Raw genomic sequence first — 11,804 nt, 5'->3', positions numbered from 1 at the left:
TGAATTTCCAGCTTTTCTGCCCTGCTTTTTCCCCATCTTTGTGGTTTTATCTGCCTCTGGTCTTTGATGATGATGGTGATGTACTGATGGGGTTTTGGTTAACCTACCTTCATTATTATATATGAAATGGGTTTCTTATAGACAACATATAGTTGGGTCATGTTTTATAACCACGTTTACAGTTTCATTTAGCGTCTTTGTATTATTACATTTAATGTAATTGAATGTATAATGAGCATTCAGATTTTGTGTTTTTGAATTTGAGATGCTCAACTTGTACTTAAATTTTGTTAAAGTCAAGCTCAAACTAGATGCTCAGCAAAACTATCTTTGGGTTTTGGGGGAAAGAGAGAGATCCTATCGGACATACAAAATCTGAAAAAAATTCATGCAGAACAGACTCAAATTATAAAAGAATGTTTAGAAAGATCTTCAGAAAGGAAAACAATACTGGTTATTATTACATTATCCAGAAAAGAAAATAATACTGGATATTATTACATCCATAATGTAATTAAATGTAATAATACAAAGAGTGATAGTCTATTTTATTTACTCATTTATTTGTTTAATTGTTCTTTGTTCATTTCCTGGTGTCTTTTATTGACTTTGTCTGGTGTTAATATATTCACTCTAGCTTTCTTTTCATTAGTGTTAAAATGGTAAATCTTTTTCCAACCTCTTAACCTATTGTCTCTTTATATTTAGAGAGGGTTTCTTTTAGGCAATGCATATTTGTGTCTTAATATTTAACAATCTCTGCCTTTTAATTGGAGTGTTTAGATCAGTTGCTTTTAATTGGATAATTGATGTGTTGAGATTTAAGTTTACCATCTTTGTTAATTTATTTTTTATTTTTCCTGCCTATTTTTTGTTCCCATTTTCTTTTTTTCCTGCCTTATTGCAGATTCATTGTGTGTGTGTGTGTGTGTGTGTGTGAGGGAGAGAGAGCAAGAGCGAGAGAGATTCCATTTTATTTCCTTTTTGGCTTATTAATTATAGCTGTTACTTTACTGGAAACTCCAGGATTCATAGTATAACTCTTTCATTTATCACAGTTTGTATTAAGTAATACTAAACCACTTCACATATAAATACATCACAACAGTATACTTCCATTTATGCTATCTTGGTCTTTGTACTTTTGTTTTTATACATTTTACTTTGGCATCAATGTCAAAGTACAGTATTGTTATTTAGCTTTAAATAATCATTTGCCTCTCTCCTTAATGTAAAAAGGCTTCTTCTCAACTTCCTGACCTTTCTTGCTAAACTGTACACATCTGCTCTGTGTTCCAACAGCACACTGTTCTGTCCCTTTTTAAAGCAGTTCTCTTTTTAAAAATTGTGGTAAGATATAAATAACATAATATTTACAGTTATAACCATTTTAAAGTGTATAATTCCATGGCATTAATTACAGTCACAGTCTTTTACAACTATTTTTATTATGTATTCCGAAAGTTTTTTCACCCTGTACCCCCAAATTGAAGCTTTATTCATTAAACAGTAACTCCCCATTGCTCCCACTTGTAGCCCCTGGTAACCATTATTATACTTTCTGTTTTCAATGAATTTACCTAATCAAGGTACCTCCTTTAAGTGGAAGTGTACAGTATTTGTCGTTATACAGTATTTGTCATCCGTGACTTACTTCACTTAGCTTAATTTTCGAGGATCATCCATGTTGTAGCATGTATCAGAATTTCATTCCTTTTTATGGTGGAATAATTCTTCACTGTACAACCATATTATATTTTGTCTATCAGTTCGTAGATGAATGGAGACAAGTTGTTTCTACCTTTTGTCTTTTGATAATGCTGCTATGAACATTTGCATGCGTAATCTGAGTCTTTGAACCAGTTTATGTTTACCCACATATTTACCATATTTACTAGAGCTTGTATTTATTCCTTTGTGTAAATCTATCTAGTGTTGTTTTCCTTTCTGAGAAGATCTTTCTAAACATTCTCTTATAAATTCAGTCTGTTCTTAGTGAATTTTTTTCAGATTTTGTATGTCTGATACGATCTCTCTCTTCCCCCCAAACTCCAGAGATAGTTTTGCTGAGCATCTAGTTTGAGCTTGACTTTAACAAAATTTAAGTACAAGTTGAGCATCTCAAATTCAAAAATACAAAATCTGAACTGCTCCAGAATCCAAAATTTTTTGAGCACCAACATGACACTTAAGGAAATGCTTATTGGAACATTTCAGATGTTGCATTTTCAGATTTGGGATGCTCAGCTGGTAAGTATAATGCGTCTATTCCAAAACTGGAAAAGAAATCAGAAATCTGAAATACTTTTGGTCCCAAGCATTTTGGATAAGGGGTACTCAAACCTATATGTTAAATATGTCACTCAATTTTCTACCAACTTGCATCATTTATAAGAAAAAATCTGTTGTCAGTCTTATCTTTATATCTCAGAACATATTGTCTGTTTTTCTCTGACTTAAGATTTTTTTTTTTAATCGTCAGTGTGTATGCTTTGTAGCATCGTGGTGTCTGTTTCTGTTGAAAGTAGTGGTGTGCGCATATTCTCACTCATAGGTGGGAACTGAACAATGAGATCACTTGGACTCAGGAAGGGGAACATCACACACCAGGGCCTATTATGGGGAGGGGGAAGCGGGGAGTAGGGAGGGATTACACTGAGAGTTATACCTGATGTAAAGGACGAGTTGATGGGTGCTGACGAGTTGATGGGTGCAGCACAGCAACATGGCACAAGTATACATATGTAACAAACCTGCACGTTATGCACATATACCCTAGAACTTGAAGTATAATAAAAAAAAAAAAGTGGAAAAAAGAAAAACAAAGTAGTGATATGTTTGTGTATTGTGTGAGGTGTTTTGTATAAATGCAGGGTTGTGTGGGGAGGCATTTTGTGTGTGTTATTTTGTGTCGACAGTTTGTGTGTGTTGTGTGGGAATGTGATTGTAGATGTTGAGGGGGTATTGTGAGGGCATACTCTTTTGGGTGCTTTTGTTGTTTTGTATCTCTGGTATTACAGTGTCCTATCTGCTCAATGTTGTCTTTATGTTTATTTTGATTATTTATATATGAGGATAGGACTTTTTATACCGATTAAAATGTTTTTGGTTATCTCATTCTTTGTTTCTGTTTCTTTGTTTTCTCTTAAATTTATTGTCTTCTGCTGTTTCATTTTCTTGATCCACCTTTTTTCTTTTTAATATTTTAGAATTTATATCTTCTCTGATCTTCTTTGAAATTTTATCATGCATATTTAGATTTCAGGATTAAAAGTATTTTCCTTCCCCCAACTTAAGGACTTCATTAGCTTTGGTCACTCTCTTCCTGAAATGACAGTTTTGTTATTGAAGGTATGTAAAGTGTGACTTTTTAGAAATTCAACGATATACACATACCACTTTTTCACCACACCAGTAAATGTCTCATATGTAGTACTTAAAAAAATTACTTTTGTTTGTATTGTATTATGGTGACCTCTTGTATGTTAGATTGTGCTTGTAGGAACATTAATTTAGAACAAGTCTTCTGGTGGTAAATTACTTTGGTTTTTAATCTATAAATTCTTAATTTTTTTCTAGTTGACAATTTTAGGTTAACAGATTTTTTTCAGGCACTGCAGAGATAATATTCCTCTCTGTCTTATACTGTCACTGTCAAAGCCTGCTAATCTATTTTATCCTGTCTTATCTCTCAGCCTATTTTCTAGTTCTTCTGTTTGGTTTTTGGTGTTTACAGTGATGTTGATTTCTTTTTATGTATCTTGTTTGGGCTCTTTTCGTTTTCTTGGATCTGTGAAGCCATGTCATACTGGTTCAAGCATATTTACAGCTGTTTTCCGTTCTCTGTCCCTTCTGTTTCTAGAACTACATTTAATCTTGTGTGAGATATTTTGCTTTGGTCATTTATGTCTTTTAACACCACTTTGATTTTTTCAGTTTTGTTTTCTTTCTTTGTTTCCTGTGGTTACATTCTTTGCATCTTTCTGTTCTCTAATTCTCTCCAGCTTTGTCACACCTGCTCTTTAATCTTTCCATTGAGTTTAATAGTGGTTCCAGCTTCACTTCCATTCTGTTTCTTTCTGATATTGGGGGATGATGTCCCTGGAGACTTTGCCTATATTTTGAAAGACCAGTGGTGCCTCTTCTTCAGAATGTTGTTACGGTGCAGTGTTCCCTCAGAGCTCTTCATTTATCATGATATATGGAAGTGACACTCTCCTTTGCTCTAATTACCATTATTCTTCAGACAATATTTTAGGAAGTTTTGAAGTAGCAAACAGTTTTGAAGGAAAGTTTTAGAGGCATAAGGATAATAAAAATACTTATTTAGTCCTGTTTGCTGAGAGATTTTCTGATTTAGTAGGACTGAGCCCAAGAATTTACATTTCTTAAAAGTTTTCAGGTAAAGCTAGTGCATCTGGCCTGGGGACTACACTTTGAGATGAACTGGAGTGGATGTCTTGACACTGATTATTTCACCTTTCAGTTAGGGGTGTTTGCAGGCATGGTGATCATTTCATTAACACTGAATACAAGCACAATGAAAGTTTCTTTTGACACTTAACTAGCTTGATTAAAATCACTGCATTAATGTAATGTTTTATTTTAGTGATCATTCAGGATATGTTCGTCCAGTACCAGTGCCACGCAGTTTAAATAGTGATATTTCCTATTTTGGTGTTGGGGGCAAGCAAGCTGTCTTCTTTGTTGGACAATCAGCCAGAGTAAGTAAAAAGATTTCTTAGAAATGAAAGTTGATCAAAAGATTTTGAAGTTGACTCTGTCTAAATGCATTAACCAGTTTATTAGGAATTTAAAAAGTACTCTTTTTAATATTTAACAGATGATAAGCAAACCTGCAGATTCCCAAGATGTTCATGAGCTTGTGCTTTCTAAAGAAGATTTTGAGAAGAAGGAGAAAAATAAAGAGGCAATATATAGTGGATATATTAGAAACAGAAAGGTACAATACATTTTTGACTCATAATTGTAAATTTACTCCTTTGGATAGACGGTAGGACAGAACTTAACTTGAAGGTATGAAATTTTCATAGTTACCCTTTCCTTTAGTCATGCTAGCAACAAAAATGGGCTTTCTCAAGCCAAAATCTTCAGACAAGTTGTCTCATAAAGCTTACTAAGCTTTCTGTAAATTGCTTGTAGGATTGTAAACTTTTTTCCCTGGTCTGAATTTGGATTTTAAAATCTTTGTTATATAATAAAATTATAGAGTAGAAAAACAGTAATAGGGTAATGTACTTTCAGGAGATTGGACCTCAAGAGAAATAAATGAGAGATTGCTGTTACAAGTTTGCATTCAAATTCTTGTGTTAATATGACAAAATGTTAAAAAATTTGAATCTTAGTGGCAAGTAAATGGTATATTTATTGTGTATCCCTTCAACTCTGTTTGAAACATGATTTTTTTTTTTTTTTCGAGATGGAGTCTCACTCTGTCGCTCAGGCTGGAGTGCAGTGGCGCAACCTCAGCTCGTTGCAGCCTCCACCTCCCAGGTTCAAGAGATTCTCCTGCCTCAGCCTCTCGAGTAGCTGGGATTGTAGGATTACAGGCGCCTGCCACCACACCCACCCCACTACTTTTTTTGTATTTTTACTAGAGACAGGGTTTCACCATGTTGGCCGGGCTGGTTTTGAACTGACCTCAAGTGATCCGCCCACCTCGGCCTCCCAAAGTGCTAGGATTACAGACATGAGCCACCATGCCCAGCCTGAAACATGATTTTTAATCTAAAATCTTTAATATATAAGTTAGTTTACTTATTATTTTAAGAGATGGAGTCTCACTCTGTCCCTCTAGAGTGTAGTGGTGCTATCACAGTTCACTGCAGCCTCTAACTCCCGGACTCAGGTAATCTTCCAACCTTGGCCTCCGAAAGTGTTGGAGTTATGGGAAAATCTTTATTTTAAAGTGATTTGGGGCTGGACATGGTAGCTCAGTCCTGTAGTACCACTAGTTTGGGAAGCTGAGGTGGGAGGACTGCTTGAGCTCAGGAGTTCAAGACCAGCCTCTATAGCATAGGAGACCTTGTCTCTACTGAAAAAAAGAAAAAGAAAAAGAAAAGCTGAGTGTGCTGGTCTGCGCACCTGTAGTCCCAGCTACTTGGCAGGCTGAGGTGGGAGGATCACTTGAGCCCAGCTGCAAGTGAGCTATGATCATGCTGCTACATTTCAGTTTGGATGATAGAGCAAGACTGTCTCAAAAACAATACAAATTTTTTAAAAAGTAATTTTGAACTTTTAGAACATTGGTTTTCTGATTCTAAAATAACTTGTAGGAAGCTTTATAGGAAAGCATAAGGAAGATAAAAATACTCCCAAGTCCTAGAGAAGCCTACTGAAACATTTTGGTGAATTTCCTTCTAATTCAGCTTTTTAAAATATATACTTAATAGTTTTTTGTTTTTTTTTTTTTGAGACAGAGTCTTGCTCTGTCGCCCAGGCTGGAGTGCAGTGGCCGGATCTCAGCTCACTGCAAGCTCCGCCTCCCGGGTTCACGCCATTCTCCTGCCTCAGCCTCCCGAGTAGCTGGGACTACAGGCGCCCGCCACCTCGCCCGGCTAGTTTTTTGTACTTTTTTTAGTAGAGACGGGGTTTCACCATGTTAGCCAGGATGGTCTCGATCTCCTGACCTCGTGATCCGCCCGTCTCGGCCTCCCAAAGTGCTGGGATTACAGGCTTGAGCCACCGCGCCTGGCCTACTTAATAGTTTTGATCCCACATTTTAAAAATTAACACATTGAATATTTCCCCATCTTACAAATTGTTTTGATACACAGCAGTTTTTAGTAGCTTTATAACATTTCCTTCAATGACTGTAACATAATTTCATGATTCTGTTGAGCATTTGGCTTATTTAAAGGATTTTACAATAATTGTAAAGACATTGCCGTGAATATCTTTGCATAACATTTTACCTGAATTAAAAATTTTTTTCCTTAGTTTAGATTGTTATAATTTTAATAGCTGTGATAATGAATTTGAACTTTTTTTTTTGAGATGGCGTTGCACTCTGTCGCCCAGGCTGGAGTGCCATGGCATGATCTCAGCTCACCACAACCTCTCCCTCCCTGGTTGAAGCAATTCCTCCCGAGTAGCTGGGATTACAGGCTCATGCCACCACGCTCGGCTAATTTTCTTTTTTTCTTTTTTTTTTTTTTTTTAGTAGAGACGAAGTTTCACCATGTTGGCCAGACTGGTCTTGAGCTCCTGACCTCAGGCAGTCCGCCCACCTTGGCCTCCCAAAGTGCTAGGATTACAGGTGTGAGCCACTACGCCCAGCCTGAATTTGAACTTTTAAAATGTTCGTGGCATGTATTTCAAAATTGCTTGTCAGAAAGGTTAAACCCCTAGTCACATACATTTCCAACCGTATGGAAGTACATGTCTGACCATTTATTTTTCAAAAGAGTGAGAAGGGGAAAGGGCAGCAAAATGTTGGCCATTTGATAGGTGAAAAAAAAAATACCTTTTCTTTCATTAGTTGGTGGGTTGGATTTTTTTTTTCCATTTTATTACCCACTTTTATTTTCTCGATAACTTAATATACCTTTGTGCAGGACACGACTTTCTTTTCTTTGTTTCATTTACTTAACAGATTGCATATTTTGATATTTTTACATAACAGTATTCCATCTTGTCTTAACCACCACAAAGCCCTGTAAAATATAATGGTGGAAATATTAGTTGCCGTGATAAAACTGGTGAGAAATAGAAATTGAGAATTTAAGTGGTTTTCAAAACTGTGTGCGTATTAGGAAGCTTGTATAGAACTCTGTCTCCTGGAGCACCATTTCTCTGCCAGCCTTTTCTTTATTTTGTGCTTAGTTCTACCCAACAAACATAAGTACCTGGTCCGTTTCCTTTTATGACCAGTCTTTTCCAGCCTATTTTTGTTGGCCTTGTATCTCTGACCTGTGAGCAGTTTTCAGAATGTGAGTGGAGTTGGTGGTTCTTGTTCTATAGTCAATAGTCTTGCCTTTTCTAAAGATGTGTATTTGCTACTTATGTCAAAAGCTCTCAAATCTGTGTTTCGTGTGAAAACTTTTCTCAAGACTGAGACACTGAAACATGCTAGCTTCAATAAAGGAAACAAACCATCCTAGGCCCTTTAAACAGAAAATATCTAACAGAGGGAATCAGGTGGTTACCTGATTATTGGAAGGGCCAAAGGAATGAGTTATGGGCTAAGCCTTCAAGAATGATACTAAGACTCTGAAGTTAATCCTGGAGGGATGCTGCAACATTTGCTATAATCATTCAGTTGGAGGACCACCGCTGGGTCTGGAATTCAGGAACTCACTGCTGTATCTGTGATCCAAAAGTTGGAATGTTCTCACTGCCACAGTTGCTCCACGACTGGAAAACAGAATTTCTGGCCATAACTAGGGCTGCAGTGGCCTTTTGACACATTAAACCTGAAACCTGGTTACTGATCTTTCAGTGCCTTGTATGATAACAGAAAACCTTTAAGAAACTTCAGGAAATAGCCTTTGCTTCATTTTTGGCGTCCAGATTTTGGCTAGTATGTCTAATTGGTGAAACCTAATTTGCATCCACAACCAAACAGTATTTTTTTTTTCCTTCCAACCTCTGCAGCCCAAGAGAGTACAGTAAAAGGTAGTCGGAATGGGTGATGAATACCAACTGATCATGTCCAGTACACTCATTTCCAGGTTCAATTAGATGTTCTTTCTTAGGTGTTTGAGGAATAACTCACTTTTGGTACCTTTGAAGTCAAATATTGGCTGGGCACAGTGGCTCATGCCGGTAATCCTAGCACTTTGGGAGACTGAGGAGGGAGAATCTCTTGAGCCCAGGAGTTCAAGACCAGCTGGGCAACATAGAGAGACCCTGTCTCTTAAGAGAAAGAGATCAAATATTATCTGTAAACCTTTCTTATTCCCTCTTTCTCCTGTCTCCCTCTCAACTACCCTTTTCAATTAATGGCATCCACTAGCCATGCAGTTAAAGTTGATAATCCTTTTTGTTAATCATTCAGCACATTTAATTTTGTCTTTTATATTATTTTCTTTCATCTATCCTCTCTTCCACCCACTTTCCACTGCTCTAATTCAGCCATCCTGCCTTATCTTTTATCATATGTTTATCATATATCCTAAAACTACCTTATTTCCTTTATGCTCTTGAATTCATGTTCTCATTTGTCTGGAATGTTATTAATCAGTCATCTGCTGGGTGACTGTCACCCTCTTTTTACCTGTGTAGCTCTTGGTTCATATCTTCATACATAATGGCATATTGTTTTGTAATCATTTGTTTTTTTCATTTCCTACCAGATGGAATTTGTAGAGCACAAAGGCACTGTCTTATTTATCTTGAACCTGTCTTCCTTAGGCCCAAGTTGAGGCATAGGACTTACAGAAGATGCTTGATAAATATTTGGATAATGAATTTGCATCATTAGTAAATTCAGACTAATCTACTGACTCAAAGTGTATGAAATGTTACTTGTATATATTGTAGCTGTGATATTAGCAATTTAGTGTATAGAGATGCATTAGAATGGTTTTGAAGGGGTATGGTCTTAAAGGATTTATTATTTTTTAATCAGAAATTAATCAGAGCTGTAACACTGTTTTTAGTTAAGCAAGTAATCATACATACTTATTTTTAAAAATCAACTGATTTCCTAGATAGAATAGTTTGATCTGTTTTTATTTCCACAGTTTTTAAATCTATATAGCAACATACACAGTAGATATAGTCTCCTATCACTTAAGGACAGGGATGCATTCTGAGAACTGTATCATTAGGGTATTTTGTTGCTGTGTGAACATCATAGAGCATACTTACACAAACTTAGATGGCATAACCTACTACACACCTAGGCTATATGGTATAGGGTACTGCTCCTAATCTACAAATTTGTACAGCTTGTTACCCCAGGCAGTTGTAACAGAATGGTAAATATTTGTGTAGCTAAACATATCTAAACATAGAAAAGGTACACTGATTTTACAATATTGTATCATCTTATGTGACCACTGCAGTCAATTGTTGACAGAAATGTTATGTGGCATATGACTGTATACACATACACACACATGCACACGCGTGCGCACATACCATGTTTTTTTTGTCGTTTTGTTTTTTTTTTTAAGACATGCTTGTTGCCCAGTCTGAAGTGCAGTGGCGCGATCTTGGCTCACTGCAACCTCAGCCTCCTGGGCTCAAGCGGTTCTCCTGCCTCAGCCTCCCTAGTAGCTGGGATTACAAGCACATGCCACCACGCCTGGCTGCTTTCGTATTTTAAGTAGAGATGGGGTTTCGCCTTGTTGGCCAGGCTGGTCTTGAACTCCTGACCTCAGGTGATCTGCCCGCCTCAGCCTCCCCAAGTGCTGGGATTACAGTAGTGAACTACCGCACCCGACCTGGAATTTTTTAAAACATAGACTCATACTACAAACTGAGAAGTTTGTAATTTTATCCTCAAATTCCCCTACTACCCCCCTTCCAGAGAATATTTAGATTTTCTCTGAAAGTGGACTGGTGTCCAGGATGATTTTTACCTTTAAGCAATGTGTTTGGGCTTAGCTAGCTGTGTCCAGCCTGCCCTGTAGTTTTCTTGAACATGGAGGGCTGGACATTGGTCCCGACCAAGTTAAGTGGTAGGTCTCCCAAGCAAGGGTTCATTCCACCCTAAGGTAAGTGTCCTCAATTTTTTAAGGCATTTTAAAACTCGGTATTTGTCTTTACCTTTTCCTTTATGATTCCAAAATTGGTTTATCATTATAAGATAGGGTGCTCTTTATGCATGCTAGTTTAGCAGTCTGTGTGAAAGTTCCCTTGTCTTCACAGTGTTGTCACATGCTCAGCCAGTTTGTTATATTGGGCCAGTGTCCTCCAAAAGCTTTTCTGAAGCCTGTTTGTGAAACTCCCAAGTAAATCACATTAAAATGTGATGCAATAGCTATTTGTATAATTATAATTTAGATGATTTAATCTGTTGTATTTGTGTTCACTCTTGTAGCCCTCTGATTCTGTTCACATTACAAATGATGATGAAAGATTTCTACATAATCTTATCATAGAGGAGAAGGAAAAAGATAGCTTTACTGCTGTGGTTATCACAGGGGTACAACCAGAACACATACAGTACTTGAAAAATTATTTCCACCTTTGGACACGACAGTTAGCGTAAGTAATTATATTTGGTTTAGGAAATGTTGGTACTTAACTTTTTTAAGACTGAAAATATTACAGATACATTGAAGCCTCTTTGGTATCCTTTTTGCTCCTATCTCATTTTCTTCCCAGTACTCTGATATTATCCAGTACTCTGATATTGGTGTTAAAACAGCTCTCTATTCTTTTATTCTGTAAGTATTTATAGATCATCTCTAGTGTACTGAGCATTATTTGAGGCACAGGATTTTGACAATACTATAAAATTAAAAATGAACTTCACAGTTTGTCAAATTGAGCACTATATCACTTCCACGACCCCGTTTTGTGCTTCTTTTCCATAGCACCTGTCGTAATCTTCCATATCATATATATTTATTTTTGTCGTTAAATTCACTGCTGTGTCTCCAGTGTCTACTAGCAGAATACTTGCTACATGGTAGATGTCAGATGTTTATTAAGTGAATGAATGCATCAAGCCTGTTAAAATAATATATGTATGTATGTGCCTGTATGACATTAGTGCTGAAAATAATCATGTGTTTTTATTCCAGTAAAACTTGTAGGGACTCTATATCCCATTAGACCAAATCAGAGGAATAGTTATTTAATGGCTCTAATTTTTTTTTTTTTTTTTT

The 11,804-nt window shown here is 36.5% G+C and overlaps 1 protein-coding gene across 1 annotated transcript in view; it reads left to right on the top strand.

Moving 5' to 3' along the window:
• Positions 1 to 11,804, top strand: part of SMCHD1 (structural maintenance of chromosomes flexible hinge domain containing 1) — a 167,075-nt gene that overhangs the window by 46,496 nt on the left and 108,775 nt on the right. The window contains exons 6-8 of the mRNA XM_011996333.1: positions 4,610 to 4,724; positions 4,844 to 4,963; positions 11,012 to 11,178. Coding sequence (XP_011851723.1) covers positions 4,610 to 4,724; positions 4,844 to 4,963; positions 11,012 to 11,178 — 402 coding nt within the window. The remainder of the gene's footprint in view (positions 1 to 4,609; positions 4,725 to 4,843; positions 4,964 to 11,011; positions 11,179 to 11,804) is intronic.

The sequence above is a fragment of the Mandrillus leucophaeus genome, unplaced genomic scaffold (assembly GCF_000951045.1).
Source record: "Mandrillus leucophaeus isolate KB7577 unplaced genomic scaffold, Mleu.le_1.0 Scaffold51, whole genome shotgun sequence".
Lineage (NCBI taxonomy): Eukaryota > Metazoa > Chordata > Mammalia > Primates > Cercopithecidae > Mandrillus > Mandrillus leucophaeus.
The sequence above is the reverse complement of the archived record's forward strand: the minus strand, read 5'-3'. Positions and strand labels throughout refer to the sequence as shown.